Source organism: Dasypus novemcinctus, chromosome 21, assembly GCF_030445035.2.
Source record: "Dasypus novemcinctus isolate mDasNov1 chromosome 21, mDasNov1.1.hap2, whole genome shotgun sequence".
Classification (NCBI taxonomy): domain Eukaryota; kingdom Metazoa; phylum Chordata; class Mammalia; order Cingulata; family Dasypodidae; genus Dasypus; species Dasypus novemcinctus.
This window is the reverse complement of record NC_080693.1, coordinates 80,213,534-80,240,386: the sequence shown is the minus strand read 5'-3', so window position 1 is coordinate 80,240,386 and position 26,853 is coordinate 80,213,534. Positions and strand designations below refer to the sequence as shown.

At 60.1% G+C, this 26,853-nt stretch overlaps 2 protein-coding genes and 1 pseudogene across 5 annotated transcripts; all 3 read left to right on the top strand.

Annotated features, from left to right (window-relative positions):
- Window positions 1–25: 25 nt before the first annotated feature.
- On the top strand, window positions 26–1,703 carry LOC101421325 (large ribosomal subunit protein uL3 pseudogene; annotated as a pseudogene).
- Window positions 1,704–5,958: 4,255 nt separating this feature from the next.
- WBP2 (WW domain binding protein 2) lies at window positions 5,959–13,256 on the top strand. 2 transcript variants are annotated; one of them, XM_058284738.2, is made up of 8 exons: window positions 5,959–6,092; window positions 8,263–8,371; window positions 9,405–9,540; window positions 10,446–10,538; window positions 11,124–11,258; window positions 11,508–11,630; window positions 12,030–12,106; window positions 12,201–13,256. In XM_058284738.2, the coding sequence occupies exons 1-8, from the start codon at window positions 6,034–6,036 to the stop codon at window positions 12,252–12,254; spliced, it is 786 nt and encodes a 261-aa protein (XP_058140721.1). In that variant the 5' UTR covers window positions 5,959–6,033; the 3' UTR covers window positions 12,255–13,256. The 2 variants fall into 2 exon arrangements, with proteins under 2 accessions (XP_058140721.1, XP_058140722.1); XM_058284739.2 differs by lacking the exon at window positions 11,124–11,258.
- Window positions 13,257–13,850: 594 nt separating this feature from the next.
- Window positions 13,851–26,806, top strand: UNC13D (unc-13 homolog D). Of its 3 annotated transcripts, XM_012522346.4 has the most exons (33): window positions 13,851–14,294; window positions 14,447–14,610; window positions 15,311–15,346; window positions 15,559–15,666; window positions 15,748–15,807; window positions 15,896–15,962; window positions 16,267–16,447; window positions 16,835–16,879; window positions 16,992–17,060; window positions 17,182–17,251; window positions 17,387–17,491; window positions 17,598–17,690; window positions 17,765–17,868; window positions 19,490–19,607; window positions 19,709–19,833; window positions 19,957–20,047; window positions 20,123–20,179; window positions 20,255–20,352; window positions 20,444–20,495; window positions 20,573–20,703; window positions 20,789–20,903; window positions 21,188–21,331; window positions 21,548–21,646; window positions 21,729–21,935; window positions 22,091–22,159; window positions 23,073–23,152; window positions 24,109–24,214; window positions 24,307–24,378; window positions 24,796–24,879; window positions 24,994–25,114; window positions 25,297–25,420; window positions 25,754–25,950; window positions 26,061–26,806. In XM_012522346.4, exons 1-33 carry the CDS (start codon window positions 13,931–13,933, stop codon window positions 26,180–26,182), a joined length of 3,678 nt encoding a protein of 1,225 aa, XP_012377800.2. In that variant the 5' UTR covers window positions 13,851–13,930; the 3' UTR covers window positions 26,183–26,806. The 3 variants fall into 3 exon arrangements, with proteins under 3 accessions (XP_012377800.2, XP_004450921.2, XP_012377801.1); XM_004450864.4 differs by having other exon boundaries at window positions 13,899–14,610; XM_012522347.4 differs by lacking the exons at window positions 13,851–14,294; window positions 14,447–14,610 and adding an exon at window positions 14,778–15,190.
- Window positions 26,807–26,853: the final 47 nt, after the last annotated feature.

Below are 26,853 nucleotides of genomic sequence, written 5' to 3'. Positions count from 1 at the left end.
TTGTCTTTTTGTTTTTCGGAGGCACCTGGGACCGAACCCAGGACCTCCCATGTGGGAAGTAGGAGCTCAACAGTTTGAGCCACATTTGCTCCCCGTAATTCTTTATATGGAATGTCCTCTATTCAAATAACTGGGGCTCTGTCGGCGGCACTCGGCGGCGCGATGTCCCACAGGAAGTTCTTGGCTCCCGGGCACGGGTCGCTGGGCTTCTTGCCTCGGAAGCACAGCAGCCGGTACCATGGGAAGGTGAAGAGCCTCCCCAAGGATGACTCCTCCAAACCCGTCCACCTCACAGCCTTCCTGGGCTACAAGGCTGGCATGACCCACATCGTGTGCGAAGTCGATAGGACAGGGTCCAAGGTGAACAAGAAGGAAGTGGTAGAGGCAGTGACCCTCGTGGAGACCCCACCAATGGGGGTCGCAGGCGTTGTGGGCTACGTAGAAACCCCTCGTGGCCTCCGTACCTTCAAGACTGTCTTTGCCCCGCATATCAGCGATGAGTGCAAACGACGTTTCTACAAGAACTGGCATAAGTCTAAGAAGAAGGCCTTCACCAAGTTCTGCCAGAAGTGGCAGGATGATGATGGCCAAAAGCAGCTGGAGAAGGACTTCAGTAGCATGAAGAAGTACTGCCAGGTCATCCGTGTCATTGCACACACCCAGATGCGCCTGCGCCCTCTGCGCCAGAAGAAGGCCCACCTGAGGAAGATCCAGGTGAACAGCAGCACAGTGGCTGAGAAACTGGACTGGGCCCGGGAGAGGCTGGAGCAGCAGGTCCCTGTGAGCCAAGTGTTTGGGCAAGATGAGATGATCGATGTCATTGGCGTGACCAAGGGCAAGGGCTACAAAGGTGTCACCAGCCGCTGGCACACCAAGAAGCTGCCTCGCAAGACCCACCGAGGGCTGCGCAAGGTGGCCTGTATTGCGGCGTAGCATCCTGCCCGCGTGGCCTTCTCTGTGGCTCGGGCTGGACAGAAAGGGTACCACCACCGCACTGTGGTCAACAAGAAGATCTACAGGATCGGCCAGGGCTACCTTATCAAGGATGGCGAGCTGATCAAGAACAACGCCTCCACGGATTATGACCTGTCTGACAAGAGCATCAACCCCCTGGGTGGTTTTGTCCACTACGGTGAGGTGACCAATGACTTTGTCATGCTGAAAGGCTGAGTGGTGGGGAACAAGAAGCGGGTGCTTACCCTCCACAAGTCCTTGCTGGAGCAGACCAAATGCCAGGCCCTGGAGAAGATCGATCTCAAGTTCATCGATGCCACCTCCAAGTTTGGCCATGGCCGCTTCCAGACCATGGAGGAGAAGAAGGCATTCATGCGACCACTTAAGAAGGACCGAATTGGCGGCAGACTTGGCCCAGTGGTTAGGGCGTCCGTCTACCATATGGGAGGTCCGCGGTTCAAACCCCAGGCCTCCTTGAACTGTGTGGAGCTGGCCCATGCACAGCTGTGTGCAAGGAGTGCCCTGCCCCGCAGGGGTGTAACCCACATAGGGTAGCCCTATGCACAAGGAGTGCGCCCCATAAGGAGAGCTGCCCAGCGCGAAAGATAGTGCAGCCTGCCCAGGAATGGCTCCACACACACGGAGAGCTGACACAACAAGATGACGCAACAAAAGGAAACAGATTCCTGTGCCGCTGACAGCAACAGAAGCGGACAAAGAAGACACAGCAAATAGACACAGAGAACAGACAACAGGGGTGGGGGGGAAGGGGAGAGAAATAAATAAATAAAATAAATCTTAAAAAAAAAAAAAAAAGAAGGCCGAATTGCAAAGGAAGAAGGAGCTTGATGTCCGGAATGAATTGTGCAGCTGGTGGGATCTCAATAAAAACGATTTTCCAGTGATAAAAAAACAAAACAAAACAAAAACAAATAACTGGGGTGGTTTCTGTCTCCTGATCCCCAAACCATAGTCCTTAGCTTTCAGGCTCTCCACTGGGTGCCACCACCTCTCAGGATTGCCTCATGGGAGCAGTGTAGGGGTTTCTACCACTAGAGAATTCCCCACCCCCTCCCTAGATCCAGCCTTTTTGCCCCCTCCAGCTCTCCTGCTCCTACAGCTCCAGTCAAATGCAATATAGACCCTCCCAAACAAAGGCGGGGTGAGGGGTCATGTCTTTGTTTGGAAAAGCAAAACTACTGGAGAGCCCCTGAGACTGTTCTGGGAATAAGAAAGCTCTCCTATCTGCTTGGATGAGAGAAGGAAAAATACCTCCATCTTCGTGTTTCCTACCACATGGAATGTGAAGCAAAAACCTGAAACAAACAAGAGCTATCCTGCCACACCAAGGAGCTGAGAGCTACCTACCACACAGGTACAGCCCTTTAGGATGCTGGTTTGGAAACACAAATATGGGGCAATTTTAGCTCCTGGAGTTGGGTGGATGCAGGTTCCAGTATCCAGTGAGGTGGGTCCTGTTCTCAACTCCAGCATCCCCCTTTGCTCCTCCCTCCATCCCACCCGATCTCCCCCTGCCCTTGCCCACCCTTCTGGAACAGAGGTCTTCAAACTGCAGACGGCAAAATCAATTACATGAGTGGCAATTTGCAAAACTGTTTTTGGCAAAAATTTTTAAATGACAAAATTTAACAGGAATAACGTATATCACACTGTAAAATAAAGATGGTTCCAAACCTCATCTGGGATGGATCTTTTTATTTAATTTTTTGGTCTGATGTAATTCACACTCTCTTTCTGGGAAGAAATAAACATTCATGACAAAATGCTTCAACAGCTTGTAGATACATTGTAATGGGGTTAAGATTTGTTCTGGGAAGCTGGTAGCCCACCCATCCAGCTGCTGTCAGCTGGGAACAGCGACCTCTGGCCTAACGATGGCTCTCATACAGTTCTTTTTTCCTATAAAATTTCTTCCAAGAGTGAATCTTGGGACTGGCCCACCAAGGGGCCATTTCCTTTGCACGCAAGATTGCAATAAAACTTCCCCACATTCTCATAACGAAAGCGACAGAAACATTTTCTTCAGGAGCCCATATTAAGAGGAGATATTGTTTCTGGAATTTGTTTTGTTGAAGCACAATCAGTCAGAAACCATGAGGCACAAAGCTCCAGGGGACTGTGGAGGGTTCACCCACTCACTGCCTAGAGAGGGAGGCATTTTCTGTCAGGTTTGGGCTCCCTCTGAAGGGCTGCTGATTGTGAGGAGGGATCAGGAGGAGTCCCGGGTTCTAAGAGGAGCCTCTCAGCTATGCGCTTCCCCAGCAAAAGAAGGGCATTGCAAAGCAGGTCTGGGAGCGTCATTGGCAAGAAAGCAGGAGTTCCTGAAAGAGGGGGTTGTGTGCCCTTTTACAGCTGCTGAATGACTTTGGGAGAAACACTGTTTCCTGTTAACTTTGCAGGCTTTATCTGTGTTTTTCCTCCCGGCCTGATAAACTGCAGGGTTGCTTTTGTTTCCTTCACTCTGAGCTGATTTTTTTTGGGGGGGTACCATGGATTAAACCCAGGACCTTGTACATGGGAAGCAGGGGCTCAATCACGAGCTACACTCCTTCCCCTCCTGATGATTTTTACTATTTTGTACATGTCTTTACTCTTTTAATTTTAATTATAAATATACATGGCAGGTACCCGGTCTTGATGTAAAAATGTATTTCTTACTCCGGGTCATGGTAAAAAGGAAAAAGTCAGCATCTGGCAAACTGCTTTCCAACCTTTTCAAATGCATGACATGGGGAAATCTTTTTTTTTGCACAAATGATGATATTTGTGGGGCTCACAGGGGCAAATAGATGAAGCTTCTCAGAATCAAGAGGTGACTGGTTCAGGGGTTCAGCCACCCCAGAGCCCACCTGGGGGTGGGGGGACAATACCTCAGGCCCACCTGATCCACACCTGAATCCATTCTTAGCATTCCTGTCAGGAAACTCCAGTCTGAAGAATACAGGCAATTACACCTTAGCGAAAAAACAAACCAACCCCACATCATGCTAGAAACAGACAGAGCCTGTGAGACACTGGGTGGGGCAGAAGGCAGGAGAAGAGGTCAGAGTCCTGAGGCCTTGGTCCCCGGTGGGGGGGTGGGTTCAGCTGCTGCCTTGGTCAGGCAATGAACTGTCACTGAACCCCTACCTGAGGCCTGAGAACAGCACGCCAATGTGTTCACGTGGTCATAGATTTTTATGAAAATTGCCAAAATTAGATGTTTTAAGCGGAATCCATTGAGCCTGCTATCTCTTTCCACACTGACTTCCTCTTCGTCACGTTTCCTCTCCTGTCAGGAGCCCTCAGTGTGGTCACAGGCATTGTGTATTTGTCATGTTGTATTTTATTTCTTATAGGAGGCCTCCAAAACTGTAGAAGCTTCAGGCCCCTAATACGCTGGATCCTCCTCTGCCTCCAGCCTAGTTTGGCGAAGGGGTGGGGGTGGGGGTGGAGCTGGACAGTCGTCCCCACCTTCTTCTCTCTGGTCCTTGGAGTGACCATTCTTGCAAGTGGGTGAATTTTTGGAAATTATTTATAAAGCACATAGAAAGAAAAAAAAAAGAGTATAGAGTGCACACTGAGTCACCAGCCCACCCCAAATTCCCACACCCATGCCTCAAGTGCATAATGCTACCATTTCTGATGGATCTTTACAGAAATTATGTGTGTATACACTCAATCTCATAAACAAATGGAAATATATTTTATATATGATTCTATTACTTAATGTACCTTGACAATCTTTGAGTTTGACAATTCTTTTTAAGCACTCCATATATTATATAATATTGTATGTGCAAACATTAATCTCATCAGTTGGGGTAGGTTTCACCATATCCAGCCTTAATCCATTGTCTTTGGCCTGCAAGGTCCAACCGGGTCCTGCCCAAGACCTACAGAAGGCTGTGTTGTCCGTTGTCTGCTTCGTGGTCATCTCTAGGGTGGCAGTTTGGGGTCCCCCATCTAGGAAATGTCACTCAAAATGTTAAGCCAAGCAGGTGGATCTGGGGGTTGGTCACCACGTGTCAGGAAATCTGCTGTCTAAAATCGAACTCTGCTCCTTGAAAGTCAGTAATGATGGAACAGAATGTCCACATAGGGCACCCCTCCACAGTCCCCCTCAAAAACTAATCTCCCAGGCAAGGGGGCTGGAGGGAGCCGCCCACTGGAGGCCGCCCAGCGCCGAGTCACAAGCTGAAATGAGTCAGCCCTTTGCAAACCATATTCTCTGGCTGCCGTTCTCTCACAGGGCCTGGTTCTACTCAGTCGTGCCAAGACGTTTTAAACCTTCCAACCAGGACTCGGCAGGCGGGGCCGAGACCCAGAGTCCGAGCATCCCAGAGCGAGCAGCGCCACCGCGAGGCCGGCTGCGTGGAGCAGGCGGCAGCGGGGTGGACGCGCCCCCGAAGGGCGTGCGGACCTGGAGGGGGCCAGCCCTCCCCATTCGGAGAGTCTCTTCGCCGACCTCGGGTCTGGGTTTGGATTGGTGAAAAGGGAGCAGTTCTTCTGACTCTTCCCCGCCAGCGCCCTCCCCCGGGGGCAGAGACGACGCCTCACGCTTGTCTTTACGACCCCAGGGGCCGCACCGATCCAGGGATGCAGCCACTCAGAAAAGGCTCCAGATATGTTGAACGAAGGCGCCCCATTATGTGGGTGCTCAGCGCTCCCCACACACCGAGTTTAGGTTACATTTCCGTTCGAGGGATCCACGGCTTTCCAAAGCCACTTTCCTAATCCTGATCCCATTTTATAAACACCGGGTTAATGCAGCCTCCGTGTTGGAAGACTACAAGTACCAGAACGCACCCCTCCGTCGGCGTAGCGAGAGGCCGGGTTGTCGGACGCGTGGCCTTCTGGGACTTGTAGTCTTCAAGTTGTTTGTGATGCAGGCGGGCGGGGGGAGGGGCACGGGCAATAAGCCATTACCACGTGACGCTCGGGATCAGGTGGTTGGGCCAGCCTCCGCGCAAAAGCTGTGATTGGCCGACTCTAATAAGAACGACGCCACTAGGGGCGGGCCGAGGAGTTGCGCAGGCGCACTGCATTGCGAGTCTCGGGACCCCTTTCCGAGAGACGATGGCACTCAACAAGAATCACTCGGAGGGCGGCGGCGTGATTGTCAACAACACCGAGAGGTGAAAAGAGAAGGATGTGGAGGAGCCTGGGATGGGTGTCGTGGGTGTGGGAAGGGGGCCGTGGGCTGGGGAGGAGGGGAAGGCGATGGGGTGCGGCTGAGGGGCTGGGGGGTAACGGCTGGGGGCGGGGCTGGAGGGAGGTGGGTGGGCCGTGGGGAGGGGCCAGGACGGCGGAGTCGCTGGTGGCGGGGGCGCCCGGGCTAGGACGGGGTGGGGAGAGAGGTGGGGAGAGAGGTGGGGCCTGCAGGGGTTTCTTGGGCACCAGTCCCAGAGTCTGGAACTTTAGGAGCTGAGAAGAGCCTTGAACACAAATAATTACCGTCTTGGGGGCGTTCACTGTGTTCCTTGTCGGGCACTGCGGCGGTTGTACGTTATTTAATACATAAATTCTGCGCCGAAGATACCGGTTATTATACACACTTTACAGCTAGAGAAACCGAGGCACAGCGAGGTTAAGTAACTTGCTTGAGATCACACAGAGCTGTAACCGGTGGGATTTCCAGGGAGTCTTGAGTCCAGAGTCAAAAGGCTCAACTAGAAGTATACAGCCTCACAGTATGTTCCAGAACCACTCAGTTAACAGATGGGAAACTGAGGCCATGGAAGTGAAATAAAATACCGCCAAGTGCGCAACAGCTCATGGCACCATGTCGGTCCTTGTGCAGGTGGTCTCTTGAATGCCAGGTCCTTTGGGTCCCTTCCCAGCCAAGGTTCTTTGTATGCCCCTGCCCTGCCCATTCTGTTTCTCCTCCAGCCTCTGGGCTTTGGGGATGGCTTCTCTCTCTTGCTCATTGGGCCTTGAAATGGGACAAACCATCCCTCATTTGAGCTATGCTGACCCTGAAGAGGCCTCTTGAAAGGAGAGAGTGTGGGAGGAAGCTGAGTCTCCAGGGGAGACATTGTGGAATCAGAGCCTTGTAGCCAGCTGAGGCCCCATCACCTAGGAATGCTGAATGAGTCAGAGGAGAATGCCTCGGGTGGACCCTGGGCTGCCCTGGCAATTACTTCTTTCCTCTGTTTGTCTTTTTGGTGTTGCTTCTCCTTTCCTCTTTCTTCCCATAGTCAAGAAGGTTGTGATATTTGGGAAGAGAAAGGAGACAAATGGAACTATGTGAACATGTACCTCTTTATCTTATAATCAGAGAAAGCTCGCATTGCTCACTGGTTTGTAGCCTCCCTGTGTGTGAGTCAGCTCCTGGGCCTAGGCAAACCTCGCCCCCCCTTTTTTTTTTTAGGAGGCATGGGGAATTGAACCCAGGACCTCGTACGTGCAAAACAGGTGCTCAACCCCTGAGCTACTCCTGCTTCCAGGGCAAACACTTTTGATGCCATTTGCTAACATCTCCAGGGACTGTTTCTCTTTCTTTCTTACTGGGACTTTTCTGGGGCAAGAATCTGTCCTGCTGTGCCTCTGCCTGGCCCAGGGCTTAGGAACTGTTAAGTAAGGCTGTGCCTCGCTTTAGAAAATGCTTCTCATTTGGGGGTGGGAAACTGTGTCTACAATAATTGAAGTTTAAATCTAGCGTTTAAAACTTGGCATTGAAAATAGTGACACTTTATCTTCAAGTCATGAATCCTTTTAAACGTGATGAAAGCTACGGGCTCTCCTCCCAGAAAAATGCACAACCATGAGCATGTGAAGAACTCGTGGACTGAAATCCTTGCAGACCCAGAGTAAAAATCTGTTTTGGGAGCCAAGGCAGCTCAGTGGTTGAGCACTGGCTTCCCACATGCAAGGTCCCAGGTTCAATCCCCAGCCCTGGTACCTCAAAAAAAAAAAAAAAATTTCAAAGGAACCCTGAAGCGTGAGCCTTTTTGTAATATTTAAAGTCATGATTTAGAATGTTTTGCTTAAAAAACAAAAAACAGAACACCCATCACAGGGCCTTGGAAGAAAATAAAAGCGTTAACCCAGAAAATCCAAGCTGACTGGAGAGATGGTGGCATCTCCAGAGCCTCGCAGCTTCTCTACTGTTCTGTCACCTCGGGGTGAAGACGTGGGGTTGGGAGGAATTTTCTCGAACCCTAGCTTGCTGTGCTCTTTGATGACATATTCCTGGTTTCCTCATGTATTGTTGAGGTGTTACGTGAGATGGTGTGCCAGGCAAGGCAGGGGTCGGGCCCGGGGGTAACAGCGCCTCGTCGCATCTTTCCTCTTCCCTGATCACAGCATCCTCATGTCCTACGACCATGTGGAACTTACATTCAACGACATGAAAAACGTGCCCGAGGCCTTCAGGGGGACCAAGAAAGGCACTGTCTTCCTTACCCCATACCGGGTGAGTCACACAGGGCCAGGGGAGTTGGTTTGGAGGCTTGTTGCCCTGGGAGGTGATGTGAGCCTTTGATTGCTCTGAGCCTCACGAGTTGAGTGAGCATTGCTTCCTCCTTCCGCGAGTTTCTCTTTCACATGGTCCTGGATTCTAGAACTGCCGGACTCTTTGTACAGCCACAAATCCATGCCAGTTCCAGAGTGGCTGCTGTGTGAAATCTCTGCGTAACTGGATATAGCTGCTGGGTGCATAGCCCTGCAGTGGAGAGATTTGATTAATGTGATTTTTGTAAGAGTAGCCCATGAGGCCTCTGTGCCCATCGAGAGCGATAGCTGGAGTAAACAGGATATGGTAGTGTGACTGCAGCCTGGGCCTGGCACTCAGGCGCTGGGAGAAGTCCACGTAGATGTTCTTGGGAAAGAACCACTGCCCCCAGCAGTGTTAGCCGCGAGAAGTTAGACTTGAATACGGCTAGGGGAAGAGGAGCACAGCTGCAGGTGTCGGTCGCCATAGCTTAGCGGGGAAAGGAGGAGTCTCAAAACCCCTGCCTCTGGGGGTTCAGGTTGACATCTTTCATCACAGATTGAAGTCGTGGTTCTCTGAGCGTGGAGTGGGAGTACCCTTGTCCCTGTTAGAGCAGCGTGACACCGGGAAGTCCCCTTCTCCCGGGATCGGAGCCTCCCGTCCACGCCCCCGTGCTCAGTTCTGTGAAACTCAGGCTGGAGCCTCACCCCCTCTGCAGGAGTCCCTCCCTGCCTAGCCCCTGCCTGGCCGTCCCACTCCTCACCCCTTAAATTACAGAGCGGCCTGCCCTTCCCATGCGTACCCTCTGTGAGGTGTGGTTTCCTGGTGAATATGGGTATCTGGCCTCCAGCTGGTCAGTACGTCAGGCCTTTTACTGTAAAACACTCCAGAATGTCTGGTGCCAAGCTCCGGGGCAGCCGGCCCTGGCACTAACAACCAACTCAGCACGCGGGGAAGTGGCTGCCCGGCGGTCTCTGGTCTGGGCGGTGACGGCCCTCGTCCTCTCTCCTTGCAGGTCATCTTTCTGTCCAAGGGACGGGATGCCATGCAGTCATTCATGATGCCATTCTACCTGATGAAGGACTGTGAGATCAAGCAGCCTGTGTTCGGTGCAAACTACGTCAAGGGAACAGTGAAGGCCGAAGCAGGAGGTGGGTGGCAGGAGCGCAGGGACCCAGGTGGGGCTTCCAGGAAGCCGCTGTGCAGTGCCCCCGCTGCTGCCTGGGAGACTTCCCGTTTGGACCCTCACCAGCCCAGCCTGTCCTCTCCCTAGGACTGTGTTCACGTGCAGGAGCAGCACCGGCTGCCGGCTGCTCAGCAGGGCTGGGTTTTGGTGTCAAGAACTGGGCGGTGCCGGCATTAAAGGTGGCAGCTCAGGTTGCCTTTTCAGAGAGTAAAATCAACAAAGGATGGCAAACTAAGACGGAACACCTATCATCCTCCCACGAGTGTCTTCAGATTCTAGGTGCAGAAAAGAGCAGCATCACGTGCTGGGGAAGGGCCTTCTCACTAGCACCAGGAAGAGAGAGCTGCTGTGCTATGTCAGGCTCCTTTGCAGTGGCCAGAGACTTCTGTGTCTAGCTTGCCTTCCCTCTCCACCCAGCCAGGCCTGCGTTTTGCAGTTGAAGAGCTCATGGTGTCCCTTTGGGGCCCCCTCAGGATGGGAAGTGTGTCCTGAGCTCACCCTCAGTGGCCCTGAGTGGCCCTGTCCCTGTGGAGCCGCCAGGTGTTCTGTGGAGGGCGAGGAGCGCGCCCCTTGGGGTTAGCTCCAGAACCCAAACGTGGTGGCCTTCGCACCCACGTGCGTGGTCCAAAAGGAATAGCCGCTGGGCCCAGGGGTGCAGCAGGCACAGGCAGCAGCGCGGCCCGCCTGCAGCACCAACAGGTGTGGGCGGATGCCAGGAGCAGCCCGGATCGAGTTGCACGTGTGGCAGAGCCAGCCTTGTCCTTGCACCAGGGTGCTGGGGAAGGGGGCCCTGGGGAGGACAAGTGGTCATCTCTTCAGACACAGCCTGTGTTCTCCTGAGCTGCTCGCTTACCGTCCTGCCCTTCTCAGGTGGCTGGGAAGGCTCTGCTTCGTACAAGTTGACCTTTACAGCAGGGGGCGCCATCGAGTTTGGACAGCGAATGCTCCAGGTGGCATCTCAAGGTATCCCGGCTGTCCAGACAGGGCTTGTGTTGCTTTTTTTGTTGTTTGTTTGCATTTGTTTACTTTTTAATTTGTGTTTTAAGTACTCATGAGAGAAGTATCTGGACGCTGGGCTGACCAGATTGGGGAGTCGGAAAGGCAGCCTATAATTAGTGTCACCTCTGTCCTGTACCTCGAAGGCTGGGGTTGACAAAGCTGTTTGGACTCAAGAACGCTTTAATGTGGCCTCACAAAAACAAACAACAAAACCACAACCATTAAACTTGCTTTTTTTTGTTTTTCAATCACCAAGCAATAAATTCCACAGACGTTCGAACCTCCTGCCCCTTGTCGCCCAGCTCCCCTCCTTGTCCTCCCCCGATCCTCCTTCCCTGTCCATCCTTCCACCCTGGCCTCTGACCGCTCTCCCCATCCTGGATCTCCTGCCTGGTCCCTGACCGAGGGGTTGGGGGGTGGGGTGGGGCGAGGCATGGCTGCCATGCATCTCCTGGGACCCAGCAGCTCCCCTCCATGGGCGGTGGGGCCACCCCCAGCCTCCCGGGCAGGCAGGCGCCACCTCACGTCTCTCTCCCCTTGTGCTTGTAGCCTCCCGAGGCGAAGCCCCCAGCGGAGCCTACGGGTACCCTTACATGCCCAGCGGGGCCCATGTCTTTCCCCCGCCAGTCGCCAATGGAATGTACCCCTGCCCTCCCGGCTACCCCTATCCACTGCCCCCGCCTGGTGAGTGTGTCCTTTGCTGCCCACCCCTCACCCCACCCACCCATCTGCCCACTAACCACTGCCACCCAGGCCAGGGGGTTGTAGAGGGACACTTATTCTTAGACCTGCTTCAGGACTAACAGACGCTGGAGAGGCCTCGGAGGGTGTCAGCTGAGGAGCTGGGCATGTGTGGCTCCCGGGGAGACAGCCCTCCCAAGGGGGCGAGGTCTGTGCTCTTCATTGGGTCCCTGTCGTTCTCTTGCCAAGCAGAGTTTTATCCAGGCCCTCCCATGATGGACGGGGCCATGGGATACTTGCATCCCCCACCACCACCCTATCCAGGACCCATGGAACCTCCGGTCAGCGGCCCTGATGTCCCTTCCACCCCTGCAGGTAAGGACCCGGGATCCCCAAGGGATGCGTGAGCCCCGGCTTTGGGACAACCCCAGGAGACCAGCCCTCATCTCTCCCTAGCTGGCCGGGCCTGGGGGCCAGGGTGGTCTGGATAGCTCGGCTTCCCCCCTGCAGAGCAGGAGCCCGCCCTCCTCGGGTGTGAGGGTTGGATTCGGGGTAAGGCAGCAGAGGGCTTGGAGAGGACGGGGCCTGGTGCTGGCGAGCGCGCATCCAGCTCCGCCTGCGCCGCGAAGGCTGGAGCTGGGGCCCCCCGCCAGCTGCCCTGAGCAGGGCCGGGGGTCAGCCCTGTTCCTTCCACACTGGGCTGAGGGGGGACTGGAAGAGGGGGGAGGGTTTGTCTCAGGCTCGCCAGGTTCGCTCTCTTTGCCCCCCGTGCAGCCGAAGCCAAGGCCGCGGAGGCCGCTGCCAGTGCCTACTACAACCCCGGGAACCCCCACAACGTCTACATGCCCACGGTGAGTGCGGGGCCGCCCTCGGGCACGGGGTTGGGGCTGGAGGGCTTGTCTCGTTCCCTCCTGCCAACGTGATCTCTCTCTCATCCTTCCTCAGAACCAGCCGCCGCCACCCCCCTACTACCCCCCGGAGGATAAGAAGACCCAGTAGACCCCGCCCTCCCCCCACGCTCAGCGCGCCTCCCCCCCTCTCCTGGGGCTGCGTCTGGGGTCGGGGGAGGCCTCGGGAGGGCTCTGTTCTGCCCCAGGTCTGATGATAAACACGAGGGACTCGTGTGGAGGCCCAGGAGGGGGCCCCGGCTCTAGAGAGGCGTCCTCCAGCTTCCCACGCGAGTACAGAGCCTCGGGCGCTGCTCGGCTGAGCTGCCCACTCACCATCTCCGGGGCTCTCCTTGGGGGCGCAGAGGGCCCCCTGCCCCCGTTTCACCCTAGCGGCTTCTCCCCACGGAGGGCCTCTCTGACCACCTCCTCCACCCAGTCCTCCTCTGTTGGTCGCCACTTCAGCCTCAGCTGCCACTAACCCCGCGAGCGTGCTCGGACCAGCCGCGTGTCTTCCCGGCCTGGCAGGAGGCCAGGCCTGCCTGGAAGGGCCCCTGCCAGGCCCCCTCCCATTCCCACCCCTCTGGGCTGTCCCAAACCGCCACAGGCCACATTCCCAGCCCAGCTCCATCCCCGTCGCCCTCGCCTTCCCTGTGCTGCCTTGGTCCCCCCCCCTTGCCACCTCTGTGTGACCGAGAGCTTTAACGTGAGCTGCCAGGGCCTGGGTAGCGCCCGCGCCGAGACCACTGCAGCTGGGGCGCAAGCCCTCTGCTTTCCTGCTCGTGTTTCTGCAATTTGTTTGGCTCTGCCTTTTCTCATTTCCTCTCCCTCTACAAGGGGCTCCTCAGCCTGGAGCTGGACAGTGCACGTCTACCCCATCGTGCCGCTTGGGCTGCTGGGTGGGCTGGGCCCAGCCCGGCCCTGGGTGCCACCCGCTCTCTTCCTCTCAGCTTCTGCCCGGTGGGCCTTGCACCCCTGGAGCCACTAAAATTCACTCGCATTTGTTCCTGGACTGGTCATGAAGGAGGAGATGGTTATTTAAAGAGAACGCCCTATTTATTTGACAAAAATCCAGTTAATATATTAATGTGAAATAAACCCTGTTTGCACCTTGGTTTGTTTGCTAAAAATGTGAAGTAGTAAAAGAAATGACTGGACGCTCTCGGCTCTGTGTGGTGACCGAGGCGTGCCCTGCCCGAGGAGAGAGGCGGCCACCAGGCGGCCCGGGGGTGCTGTGGCCTCCTCTCTCCCACCCTCTCCTGCCTCCATTCGGGTGGTGTTTGCTCAGCAACTGTGCCCTCCTCACGGAGTCATGCCGGGGCCGCGGGAGTGGAGAGGGACCCAGCCCCGAAATTGCCCCGGGTGGGGGGCCCCTGGAAGCTGGGGGCCTGGCCTGGCTGGCCTCTCCCCCGGTTAACTCGTCACGAACTTGAGTCCTGGACTCGGGCTAGGAATTGTCCGAGGGAGGAGGCAGCTTATGCCATGTAGAGCGAGTCCCTCCTTGAGGCTGGGTCTGGGGCGGCTCTGGTCCGGCTGGAACCCTGCAGCGCGTCGTGCCACCTCCGTCATGAGCTCTGCTGCCCGGGTGGGCATTGGCAGGGGTTGGACTGGTCCTGGGGAAGCCCAGCACCACAGACCCGTTTTCCTGCCCCATGGGTCCAGCTTGCCCTCGCGGGAGAAAGCACCTGTCTCTCCCGCCGCTTGCGCCCCGCGCAGGAGCTCTCCTGGGTCTGGCAGAATCCCTCCAAGGGCGTTTGAAGGGAGCCCCCACCTGACCACCTGACCGTCATGGGTGGGGCAGGGGCCAGAGGGCTGTCCCTGCCTGGCACTGCTGCAGTGGAATGTCACCTGTGGGCGGAGCAGGCCGAGCACTTGGCTGCCCGCTGGGGAGACGCGGCTCTGCAGCCCACACGCCATGGGGCACGTTCAGGGAGAGGCTCAGCTCGACGTCCCGCGGTGCCCGGCCCCACGTGGGGCAGCACCCAGGATGGGGCAGGGGAGCGGCCCAGCCTGCCCCCGACGCCCCCTGCTGGGTGGCGCCTGACCCGCCCAAGGGCCTGGGTGGGAGGGTGGGGTGGGGCCGGCCCCGCCTCCTGGGTCCACCTTCTGCTTCCAGCCCCGGGAGGATCCCAAGGATCCCAGCAGGAGGAAGGTGCAGGAGGCCCAGGCAACTGCCTCAGTCCTGGCGTGACCCTCCGTCTACCCCCACGCCCTTCTCCACCCACCCTGCCCGGCCTCCGCAGGCAGAGGGTGGCAGCCCAGGGGCTCTTTGCATAATCCTGTGGCTTTGCTGTCTTCCCCCAGCCAGCGGCAGCCGGGGACAGCAAAGGGGAAGGGCAGAGCCGGCCACCATGGCGACACCCCTCTCCAACCCCCAGCGGCGCCCTCCCTTCTTGCGCCAGGCCATCAAGATAAGGCGCCGCAAGGCCCGCGAGCTGCAGGAGCCCCTGCCCCAGAGGGCTGTGGAGGTACGAGCCGCCTCTCCGCGGAGGGGAGCCGGCCTGGGTGGGGCTCTGTGGCCGTGGGTGCGGGAGCCCTGGCTGGCCCCACCTCTTGCCGGGGCAGAAGATGAAGTTCTGGCCTTTGGGCCCCTCCCCCGCCAGGCCCTGGGCCAAGCCTCTGGGCCAGCCGAGGGGGCCTGCCCTGTGCCCTGTGCCCTGTGCCCTGTGCTCTGTGTCGCGGGCCCAGGGTCCAGGCCTCTCTGAACCCCCTCCAGCAGGGAAGCTGACCCCACCTCCAGCTGCACAAGCGCGGGCCCCAGGAGGCAGGGGCGCTGCTCATCGTGGTGTGGGCTGCCTGGGACCCGCGGGGCAGCCCCTGGGCCTGCCCGCACCCCCCCGGCTCCCACTCAGCTGCTGGGCCTCACTTCCGCCACTGGGGCCGCCCGATAAGCAGAGCTGCTTCCTCTGGGGAAGGAAGGGAGGTGGGGGCGTGGGTGCAAGAGCTGGCGTGGGGCAGCTGAGGCGGATGGACGGCAGCCACGGCCGGCCTGGGGACGAGGAAGCCGGCCCTGGGGCCGGACCCCCAGGAGACCTGCCGGGGGACCAGGTGCAGTCCCCAGGGTGGGAGTCGGGACGCTGGGGCCTGTCCCCTGAGGAGCACTTCCGGCCTGATCGGGCCATGGCCCAGGCATCCCCGGACACCATGTCCTCTCCCCTTCCTCCCCAGATCAAGCCTCCATCCCATCACTTATCCCCGGAAGAGGTAAGAGCTGGAGTGGGTGCGCGCTGGGCGGGTGCTGGGGTGCTGCTGCTGAGGGCCCTGGCAGCAGCCCGGGGGGCGGCAGGACCTCTGGCTCTCGTCCCCCACACCAACACACACACAGGTGCCTTGTCCCCACCTGGGCATGAGGCGCGGGTGCCGGGAACGGCTGGCGGGGGGCGGGCGGGCCGCGCAGGTGACCGTCTGTGTCGCAGCGGGCCCGGCTCTACGAGGAAGCACTCTACACCGTCCTGCACCGCCTGGGGCGGCCCGAGCCCAGCCACGTGTCCGAGGCCTCCGAGCTGCTGCGGTACCTGCAGCAGGTGAGCCCCAGCCCTCCCCGCTTCCTGCAGCCTGGCCGCCCCCCCAAGCCCCCCACCTCTTCCCCTCCTCTGCTCCCCCAGGCCTTCCTCCTGGAGCCCGAGGAGCACCAGCAGCTGCTGCAGCGGGTTCGGGAGCTGGAGGTATCGGGGCCTGGGGGCCTCCCGGGCCGGGGCGAGGTGGGGGGAGGCCCAGCCTGTGCTGGGACTCAGCGCAGCTCCCCCCCTCCAGAGACCCATATTCTGTCTGAAAGCGACGGTGAAGCAGGCCAAGGGCATTCTGGGCAAAGATGTCAGCGGTGAGCAGGGGCGGCTCCCGAGGGGCTGCTTCCTCTCCACATCCCGTGTGTGTGTGTGTGTGTGTGTGTGTGTGTGTGTGTGTGTGTGTGTGTGTGTGTGTGTGTGTGTGTGTGTGGCTTCTCCCAAATGTGTGTGTGTGTGTGTGTGTGGCTTCTCCCAAATGGCCCCAGGCTCACCTCCGGCCCCCCCAGCCCCTTGCCCTTGGCCTCCGGGCAGGAGAGGGGACTCTGCCTCCACCTGCTCCTTGCCCTGGCCTCTCCCGGCCATCCCAGCTGACCCCCGGCCCGGTGCCCTCCTCCGCAGGGTTCAGCGACCCCTACTGCCTGCTGGGCATCGAGCAGGGGGCGGGCGTGCCGGGGGGCAGCCCTGGGGCCCGGCGGCGGCAGAAGGCGGTGGTGCGGCACACCATCCCCGAGGAGCAGACCCACCGCACGCGGGTCGTCGCCCAGACGCTCAGTCCCGTCTGGGACGAGACCTTCATCCTGTACGTGCCCTGCCCTGGGCTGGGGCCGCGCGGGGGCCGGGTCACAGCCAGGGAAGGAGACGCAAGTCTCCCTGGCCCTGGCGTGGACTGAAGGGCCGTGCCCTCGAGGCCCGGAGACAGACAGCAGGCCACACAGGACAGACCACAGGCAAATGGCCCGTGTGCTGGCACAGCAGGGAGGGCTGGGGCGTGGCAGGTCACCTGCCAGGTAGCCTGGAGCCTCGGCTTCAAGGAGGGAGGGGCGCAATGGGGAGGGAGAAGGAGCTGGGCTTGGACTCGTCAGGGGGTGATATTGGGGAGCAGTCTGGGGGGCTTGTGGCCTGGTCGAGGGGGAGGGGAGACCGCCCCCCCCCCAGGGGGCTCTGCCATGCCCTGTTGTCCCCCCAGGGAGTTTGAGGACATAAGCAGCGCGAGCTTCCACCTGGACATGTGGTGAGTGACGGGGACGATCGGGCGCCAGGGGCGGGATGGCAGAACCCTCTCCCCAAGGGGTCGTGGCCCCCTCTGCCCCTCCGCCCCCCCCCAAGCCTCCGCCCCTCCGCAGGGACCTGGACATGGCCGAGTCTGTCCGACATAAGCTGGGGGAGCTGACAGATCTGCACGGGCTGCGAAGGTGACAAGTGGACATGGGTGGGAAGTGCTGGGCCTCTGGCTCTGCTGGGGGCTGGCACACGTGGGGGGCAGTCCCCAGCCTGATCCCAGCTCCCCCCACCCCCCGGCCCCCCGCGGAGCAGGATCTTAAAGGAGGTCCGGAAGGACAAGGGCCAGGACGACTTCCTGGGGAACGTCGTCCTGAGGCTGCAGGTGAGCGGGCTGGGGCGAGGGCCCGGGAGAGAGGTGGCAGGGGGAGGGGTCTGGGGGGTGTCCCCGGGGGCTGTGCCCCCCGTCCCCACCCCTGGGCGAGGCCCGCGATGCCCACGGGTGTGGGCCGCTCCGCAGGACCTGCGCTGCCAGGAGGATCAGTGGTACCCCCTGGAGCCTTGCACCGAGACCTACCCGGACCGCGGCCAGTGCCACCTCCAGTTCCAGCTCATTCACAAGCGGGTGGGTCTAGGCCGGGGCTGGGGGCCTCCACCCGCCCCTTCGGGGGCCTGGCTGAGTAACAGGAGGGCGGCGTCTCCCTGCTCACGGCTGTCCCGTACCCCTGCAGAGGGCCACCGCCGCCAGCCGCTCACAGCCCAGCTACACGGTGCACCTCCACCTTCTGCAACAGTTCGTGTCCTACGAGGTCACCCAGCACCAGGTACTGCCCTCCCGGGGCTGGCGGGGCAGGGCTCGTCCATCAGGCCCTCACGCCCCTCCACCTGCTTCCCGTAGACAGGAAGCACCTCCTGGGATGGGTCGCTGAGTCCGCAGGCCGCCACCATCCTCTTTCTCCACGCCACGCAGAAGGACTTGTCTGACTTCCACCAGTCCATGGCGTGAGTGCACGGCCCTTTCCAGGACACCCGGGCCAGCCGTCTGTCCAGCTGCCTCCCTGGTTATTCAAGGTCATGCAAATGGTAGCCCCAAGTGTAACCCTCAGGAGAGCTCTGCCTGGCTCCAAGTGTGTGCTTTAAATGTTGACTGACTTGCCGACTTGGACAAATCCAGTTTCTGGTTCCTCATCAAACAGTAGCTCTGGAGCTGCCTCCAAGTGTGTGCTTTAAATGTTGACTGACTTGCCGACTTGGACAAATCCAGTTTCTGGTTCCTCATCAAACAGTAGCTCTGGAGCTGCCTCCCTTTGCACAGCTGTGATTGGCCAGGGCAGAGTAGCGTGTCCCCCCAAGCCCATCACGGTTGCCAATGGGCCACTTTGCTCCCTTACACCATCTGCCCAGTCCTTCTGCCCACCCTGCCCGAGACCCCAGCCCTGTCACCTGTCACCCCAGCCCTATCTGCTCAGCCGGCCTCTGCACCGATGCTGACCCATCCGTACCCAGGGCCCATCCAGCACCAGCATCATTAGACTCTGCATCTGCCAAGAGGGGCGCGCAGAGTCCACAGATAGTCCCGTGTGCATGAGAAGGGCAGAAGCAGGGGCACTCCCAGGGTGCGGGGCCGGAGGATGGGCGAGAGCAGGGTGCTGCCCTGAGCCTGGGCTGGGAGGGAAGGGGTGGGGAGCGGGGAAGGGCAGGCGGGAGCTCCCAGACCGCAGGCAGCTGGGTGTCTCCAGGTAAGAGGGGTGGATGGAGGTGAGGCGGAGAGCGGAGCGGGCCCAGCCATGCCTCTGGGTCCTCTCAGCCACCTCCCCCAACTTCCCACTCAAACGCCAAGTCTCAGCTCCACTGTCACCCTGGGAAGCCTTCCCGGAACCGTCTCAAGGGACATTCCAGCTGATTTTTTTTTTTTTAAGATTTATTATTTATTTCTCTCCCCTGACCGACCCCCCCCAGTTGTCTGCTCTCTCTGCCCTTTCGCTGTGTGTTCTTCTGTGTCCACTTATATTCTTGTCAGCAGCACCAGGAATCTGTGTCTTTTTTTGTTGCGTCATCTTGCTGCATCAGCTCTGTGTGTGTGCAGTGCCACTTCTGGGTGGGCTGTGCTTTTTTCACATGGGGTGACTTTCCTTATGGAGCACACTCCCTGTGTGTGGGTCTCCCCTATGCAGAGACACCCCTGCATGGCACGGCACTCCTCGCGTGCATCAGCACTGCACGTGGGCCAGCTCCACACAGGCCAAGGAGGCCCAGGGTTTGAACCCTGGACCTCCCGTGTGGTAGGCAGACACTTTATCCATTGAGCCAAATCCACGACCCCTGATTTTTACTCTATGCGCCTGAAGGCTCAAGCCTCTGAATCTGACTCTTCAAAAGATGCGCAACATCCTGGATTTTTAAAGTGGCAAATATTCTGATTTAAAGGATGGGCAGTTAATTTATATTTTTAAAAACACCTGTGGGAACGAAAAAACCTATCCTGCCAGACTCCTTCGGCCAGGGGTCTGCAGCCTCTGCTGGTTGATGGGGAGCCCAGGCAGCCGTGGAGCGGCTCGAGGCCGGGGGTGAGCGGTGGGTAGGGCCGCTTGGGCCCTGGCTGAGGGCCTGCTGTCCGCTGCAGGCAGTGGCTGGCCTACAGCCGCCTCTACCAGAGCCTTGAGTTCCCCAGCAACTGCCTCCTGCACCCCATCACCAGCATCGAGTACCAGTGGATCCAGGGCCGGCTCAAGGAAGAGCAGGTGGGCTCGGGGTGGCGTGAGGGGTGACGGGCAGGCAGGGCTGGGGAGGGGCAGGGGCCAAGCGCCGGGGCCCGGAAAGCAGACCTGCCTGTGGCCTGCAGCTGGAGGAGCTGGCCGCCTCATTCGGCTCCCTGCTGGCCTATGGCCTCTCCCTCATCCGGAAGTTCCGATCCGTCTTCCCCCTTTCCGTCTCCGACTCCCCAGCCCGGCTGCAGTCTCTCCTCAGGTCAGGGGCTTCCCTCCCCCGCCTCAGTGGGGTCAGGGAGGAGGGAGGGGGTGGGGGCGCCCCTGGGCAGGGGCCTGCAGGGGCTGTCACGAGGCACTGTGGACATGGCCCTCTGGCTCACAGGGTGCTGGCACAGATGTGCAAGATGAAGGCCTTTGGACAGCTGTGCCCTGACAGCGCCCCGCTGCCCCACCTGGTGACAGAGGCCCTGCAGGTGGGAGGCCCGCCCCGGGCCTGGGGAGGGCATGCGCCTGGCCTGGCGGCCGCTCACTACCTCTTTACCCTGTAGACTGGCACCGTCGAGTGGTTCCACGTGAAGCAGCAGCACTACCAGCCCATGGTGCAGGTAAGGGCCAGGACCGGGGGGCGTAGGGGGCACCCGCCTCTTGCAGCCTGCTCAGTCCACCTCCGACCCCGCCAGGGCCTGTTGGAGTCGGGCAAGGCCTTGCTGAGCCTGGTCCAGGACATCATCGGCGACCTGCACCAGTGCCTGCACACGTGGGGCAAGATCTTCCAAAAGTGAGCGGGCAGCAGGGGGGCAGGGGCCCCGACTGGGCCCCGAGGGCCTCGGGGTGTGGCCGCTGGGTCACCTCCACCGCCTTCCCTCCAGTGTCCTCAAGATCGACCTCTTCTCCACGGCCTTCCTGGAACTGCAGTGGCTGGTAAGCCCCCTCGCTTCTCCAGGCCGGGCCCTCCAGCCTGGCTCCAGGCCCCTGCCCACCGCGCCTTCCCTGTGCAGGTGGCCAAGCGGGTGCAGGAGCACACGGCAGCGGTGGGGGGCTCCGTGTCCCCGGAGATGGGCGAGAGTCTGTTCCAGCTTTACGTCAGCCTCAAGGAGCTCTGCCGGCTGGGCCCGGCGCCCTCCGAAAGGTGGGGTGCAGGCTGCTCACGCTGGGGTACAGGGCCGCTGGGGCGTGTCGCCCCCAGGCTGAGTCCCGGCTCTCCCCACGGACAGAGTGCTGGCGCTGGACGGCTTCCACCGCTGGTTCCAGCCGGCCATCCCCTCCTGGCTGCAGAAAACCTACAGCGAGGCCCTGGCCCGCGTGCAGCGCGCTGTGCAGATGGACAAGGTGGGGCCGGGTGGGCCGGGGAGCTGGGGACACACCGGGAGTGGGGAGCCAATGGCCTGCCCCTCTCGTTGCTTTTGTGGTCGGTCGTCTCCTCACAGTCTTGGTGTCCCTTTATAGGCTGATTTCGGCAGCTGGGGGGAGGCACCTGGGCAGAGCCACGTGTGCATGTCCCCTGCGCAGCACCAGCCCAGCTCTGTGCTTGGCGGTGGTAAAACTCGCTGAAGGAAGGAGGGGGGCAGGACGTGGCTTTGGCCCTGAGCCCTCCTTTCTTCGCACCCCTCCAGCTGGTACCCCTGGGGGAACTGACCAAGCACAGCACCTCGGCCGTAGACCTGTCCACCTGCTTCGCCCAGATCAGCCACACGGCCCGGCAGCTGGACTGGCCCGACTCGGAGGAGGCCTTCATGATCACTGTCAAGTTCGTGGAGGTGCAGAATCTTCACCCACGTTCTCCTCACCTTCCCCAGGACACCCTCACCACCACCCGTTTCTCCCGGGCACTCGCCCAGGCGGCCTCCAGAGGCCTGCGTCCGAAATCCCCCGAGTCCCCGGGCTTCCTGTGCCTCCCGCCTCTGCCCCTCCCAGGCTCCCCACCTGTTGGGGCTCACCTGTCGGCTGAGCCCCTCTGCTCCCACCCCACCCAGGACACCTGTCGGCTGGCCCTGGTGTACTGCAGCCTCGTCAAGGCCCGGGCCCGCGAGCTCTCGGCAGACCAGAAGGACCAGGGCCAGGCAGCCAACATGGTAAGGGCCAAAGCGGGGCGCGGTGGGGCCTGGCCAGGTGGGGCGGCCCGCTCTGCATCGCTCTGTCCACGCCTGCCCCCAGCTGTGCGTGGTGGTGAACAACATGGAGCAGCTGCGGCTGGTCATCGGCAAGCTGCCCACCCAGCTGGCCTGGGAGGCGCTGGAGCAGCGCGTGGGGGCCGTGCTGGAGCCGGGGCAGCTGCAGAACACGCTGCACGCCCAGCTGCAGGGCGCGCTGGCCGGGCTGGGCCACGAGATCCGCACGGGCGTCCGCACCCTGGCAGAACAGGTACCGAGTCCCGCCCCGCCGGGACCCCCGCCCTGCCCCAGCCTCGGCCTGGGCCTGGGCCCCAAGCAGGCCCTGGGCCAAGCGTCAACCACCCCCCCTTCCCAAGGCTGAACTCCTGCCCCAGCCTTGATCCTTCTTCCATGTCGTGTCCGCAGCTGGAGGTGGGCATCGCCACGCACATCCAGAAGCTCGTGGGTGTCAGGGCGTCTGTCCTGCCTGAGGATGTGAGTGACCCCTGCTGCTTGCTGTCCTTGCCCTCCCAGCTCAGTGGGTCTGGGGTTGTGAATGGGGCTGAAGAGATGAACCCCCAGACCTGGGCAAGGCTTGTTTCCTCTGTGGGTGCTACGGAGGGCTGGGTCGGTCTCTGCGTGGCTGGCAGTCAGCTGTCCTTAGGCCTCTTGCCCTGGGATCTCCAGTAGGGGCCAGCGGGGGGCTTGGGTGCGCAGCCCAATAGACCTCCGCAGGCATCCTTCTCGGCTGGCCTCAGTCTTCTCATCTGTGAGTGGGGATAATGTGCACCTTTGATTGCTCAGGGGAAAGTTATTCGTTCATTCACTGACTAATTATAAAGAACCTACTCTGTGCCAGGCAGTGATTGAGACACTGGGGGCATGTCAGCGAGCAACATGACAAAAAGCCCTGCCGTTCTAGAGCTTATATTCTAGTCGAGGGGGTGAAAGGAGAGCTAAGTATGTGTGTGGGTATGCATGTAGCGTGTTAAATGGTGATGAGCGCTAAAGAGAAAAAACAGAATAGTGGAATGTGTCAGAGGGTTGCACTTTCCAATAGTGAGGCCGAGGAAGGCTGTCCTTAGAGGTGACAGCTGAGGCAGGACCTCAAGGAAGCCGAGGAGGGAGGGAGCCATGGGGGTTTCAAGGAGGAGAGCATTCCAGGCAGAGGGAACGGCAAGCAAAGGCCGGTCCACGGGTTCAAGGACCATCGAGGAGGCCAGCGTGTTTGGAGCAGACTGAGGGGTGGGCGGGGCCAGAGCGTCAGGGCTTGGGGGGTGAGAGGGTCGGCTGAGGCCTCCGGAGGCTCCTAGCTCTGTTTCCTGGGTCTCAGGGGGCGGCCAGGGCAAGGGAATGGGGGTGGGACCGGAAAGGGCCGCACCGCAAGTGCCCCCTGCCCCTTTCGCAGGCCATTCTGCCCCTGATGAAGTTCCTGGAGGTGGAGCTCTGTTACATGAACACCAACCTGGTGCAGGAGAACTTCAGCAGGTCTGCAGCCGCCGCCTGCCCTGCGGCGCTCCCCCGCCACCCCGCGCCCCCGTCCCCAGGCGCTCAGGCTCCATTCTCGGTGGGGGGGATGATCCCTTACGTGACCTCCCTGTAGACCTATAGAGGGTGCAGTTGGCCTCTGCGCAAACACTCCCAGGAACGGGGAGCTCACTACCTCCCAAGGCTGCCCAGCTCTAAGTGGTAGCACGCGCTTCCTGAGGCGGAGCCGCACCTGCCTTGACCTCCCACCTCAGTGCTGGGCCTGCCTTTTCCCATGAGCCAGAATCGAATCCCCCCTAAGCCAGGAACTGTGCTCAGTGGTGTCTCAAAAGCCTTTAGAACACGGCTGGTGCGTAGCAGGCCCTTAAATATGTCGCCCGAATGAGTACGTGAACTGCTCTCAAGCTAGGCCTCCCCACCCTTGGTTATACACTTTTTTTTGTACTTACACGCTAGACTTTGCAGCTTGGCACATGCTACATTTTGCTCATTTCAGGTCATTCTTAGGACAGTTTCTTGGTCACTATTTTATTCTCCCTGCGAGGTAGATGGGCTCATCCGCAGTGTGGGTTGAAAGCCATTTGGGTTTGGCCACTCCAGTCCTGAGTGATGATTCTGATGGCGGGGGCGGGGGCCGGGGGGAGCAGCCGCCTCTCTTCCCCAGCTTTGCTCCTTTACTGGGGTTTGCGAATGCTGCTGAGAAGGCGTCTTCACTTAGGTTAAGAGACGTGTGGCACAGGGAAGACCCTGCCTGTCTCCTGCTTGCCTTCCTTCCCCCAGGAGACCTGCCTGCCAGGCCTGGCCCCCGCCTCACCTGTGAACAGGTGCAGGAGAGGGGTTGAGGTTCTGGCGGGCCTGGGTCTCTTGAGACCTCACCTTTCTCAAAAGCATCTCTGCCTCCTCCTCTGGCCTCCCGTCCTGTGTCTGGCTGTCCCTTTGCACCTACCCCCACCCAGCCTTCTGACCCTGCTGTGGACCCACACGCTCAGGGAGCTGGCGGAGGCGGCCGCCTCCCAGCGGAGCTGCCCGCTGGCCTCTAGCCGGCTGCAGGTTGCCCTGCAGGTAAGGATTCGAGCACAGCAATCGCAGCTCGGGCAGGGGAGTACCCGGCGTCTGCGGAACACCTGGATCACCCCTGACGCCTCTTCCCCTAGAACCTGGAGATGTGCTTCCATGCCGAGGGCTGTGGCCTGCCGCCCGAGGCCCTGCACACCGCCACCTTCCAGGTAGGGGCCTTTCGGTGAACTGGGGGATGGGGAGCCTATCTTTCTGGGCTCCTACTTAAAAATGTAAGTCCGAATGAGCGCCTGCTTCCCAGTACGAGGTCCTGGGTTCAATTCCCAGTACCTCCTAAAAAATTAAAAAAAACAAACTCAAGACTTTCAAGGTGGCGAGTTTCAATGTAAGTTTTTAAACCCAGCGCAGGGCACTTGTAAGCCCCTGGCCCCGGAAGCTGGCCCGGCGGGCCCCTGGGTCTGGCTGGCCGCCTAGGCATTCCTGGGCTGCCTGTGGCCCCCGCATGCCCAGCGTGCTTCTGGTCCACTTGACGTCTCCTGCCTTGGCTGTGAGCTCCTGAAGAGCGGGGAGGGCTGTGGGTAAGTAGGAACAGTTCAGGTGACTTCTTTGGTGTGCACCCTCACCAGGCTGTGCAGAGAGACCTGGCACTGCAGGCGGCCTCCAGCCGGGAGCTCATCCAGAAGTACTTCTCCAGCCGCATCCAGCAGCAGGTGGGCCCACTACATCCTTCCTGGGAGCCTGGAGCCCCGGCCTCGCCCCCAGATGCCCCCACCCTGAGTGCCGGCCCTGGCCCAGTGGACAGTGCCCGCGCCTTCCTCCCCCAGGCAGAAACCACCTCTGAGGAGCTTGGGGCCGTCACGGTCAAGGCCTCTTACCGCACCTCGGAGCAGAAGCTGCGTGTAGAGCTGCTCAGCGCCTCCAATCTGTTGCCCCTGGACTCCAATGGTGAGTGGGGGCTGCCGACCCGCCACCCCTGTATGCCCACGCTGGCCCGGGCTGGGTGTGTGCACTGGGTGCGTTTTCTCCTATCTCCAGGAGGGGTCAGTGCTGCTAAGCACGGCACAGCTGCAGGGTGGGGGCTGGCCCTGGGCTGGGTGCCCTCCACCCACGCCTCCCTGACCCGTCAGGCTCCAGCGACCCCTTTGTCCAGCTGACCTTGGAGCCCAGGCACATGTTTCCGGAGCTGGCCCCCCGGGAGACCCAGAAGCACAAGAAGGACCTTCACCCACTGTTTGATGAGACTTTTGAATTGTGAGTGGGTGGTTCTCCCCCCCGCCCCAGCGGCCAGCCCCTCCCCTGGCTTCCTCAGCCCCGGCCCCCTCGGGCCAGCTCCTTCTGGCTGAGAGGCCCACATTTGGGCCCCAGGGAGGGGGCACTTGGGGACAAGTGTTTGCTCTTCAGGAGCTGGCCCTGCTGTTGGAGCAGGCGGCATACCAGGGGCCAGGTTGGGAGCTGGCTTTGCGCTCCTAATCCCCACCTGTCCCGGCTGCTCTCAAGGACGAGGGTGTGAGCCCATGTCTCAGGAGGGGGTGGCAGTGGCAGCATGCAGGGCAGGCAGCTGAGCCTGACTCTGCCCCCACCCAGCCTGGTGCCTGCTGAGCCGTGCCAGAAGGAGGGGGCGTGCCTCCTGCTCACCGTGCTGGACCACGACAGGCTGGGGGCCGACGACCTGGAGGGGGAGGCCTTCCTGCCGCTGCGCTCGGTGCCAGGCCTGCCTGGGAACCAGGAGCCTGGCGAGGTGCCACAGACCCGCCTGCCCCTCACCTACCCGGCGCCCAATGGTAGGTGTAGTACTCGTTTCCTGGGCACCCAGGGATGTGGCAGTGCTGGGTCCCACACTCCCCCTGGGCAGGAGCCCTTGAGTCTGACCCCCTACCCCTTGTCTTCACAGGGGACCCAATCCTACAGCTGCTGGAGAGCCGGAAGGGAGAGCGTGACACCCAGGTGTTTGTGAGGCTGCGGCGGCAGCGAGCCAAGCAGGCCTCTCAGCACCCCCTGCAGCCAGGGCGGTAGCGGCAGAGGTCCAGGGTGGGGGGCCCTGGTCGGGATGGTCTTTCCAGTCAGGCCTGGGCCCTCCCCACCATAAGCAGCCCTCCAGCCTGGCCTCATGTCCTGGAAGGATCCTGCAAACCTGGGGAGCCCTGGCTTGCAGGGGGTTCGTGGAGACGGGGCACCGTGATCAGTGTTTGTACCCCCTTCTCTGCCACGAGCCCTGCCTCCGCGTCTCCACTGAGTCTGCCTCTTTCCTGTCCCTGTCTTTTGCAAAAGGTGCTCTGGCAAGCATATTTTTCTCTCTTCACATTCCATGCCCCAGCCACTGGGGTGGCATGGGCTCCCTTTGTCCCATCTTCAGCACCCACCCAGGCTCACTGGCACCAGGGCTGTGGGCACAGGGCCTCCTGAGTGGGGGTGGGGACCCAGTCACGGTCAAGGCTGCAGCTGTCCATGGAGGACAAAGGGTCGGGGCCCCTTCCAAGGTGGCTGCCAGCACCCAGGTGAGGAGCCTTGAGCCAGGGACCTCTGAAGGTTCTGAATGTGTGAGAGCTGGCAGGAGGGGCGACGCCGGAAGGACAGCTAGGCTAGAGGTTTTCTTAGCAAAAACAATAGAAAATAAAAATCTGTTGTCCTCTTAGAAAATGAACTGTTGGCCTGCAGTGGGGCCCAGGAGGTGACAAGCCATGCGA

Bases quoted from the DNA above. Each gene is read 5' to 3' on its own strand.
- UNC13D (XM_004450864.4), top strand. From the start codon at position 13,984: ATGTCACCTGTGGGCGGAGCAGGCCGAGCACTTGGCTGCCCGCTGGGG. The intron at 21,936-22,090 runs GTACCGAGTCCC...TCGTGTCCGCAG, and splicing joins TCCGCACCCTGGCAGAACAG to CTGGAGGTGGGCATCGCCAC. The intron at 25,421-25,753 runs GTGAGTGGGTGG...GCCCCCACCCAG, and splicing joins TTTGATGAGACTTTTGAATT to CCTGGTGCCTGCTGAGCCGT.
- WBP2 (XM_058284738.2), top strand. From the start codon at position 6,034: ATGGCACTCAACAAGAATCACTCGGAGGGCGGCGGCGTGATTGTCAAC. The intron at 9,541-10,445 runs GTGGGTGGCAGG...TGCCCTTCTCAG, and splicing joins AGTGAAGGCCGAAGCAGGAG to GTGGCTGGGAAGGCTCTGCT. The intron at 11,631-12,029 runs GTAAGGACCCGG...CCCCCCGTGCAG, and splicing joins TGTCCCTTCCACCCCTGCAG to CCGAAGCCAAGGCCGCGGAG.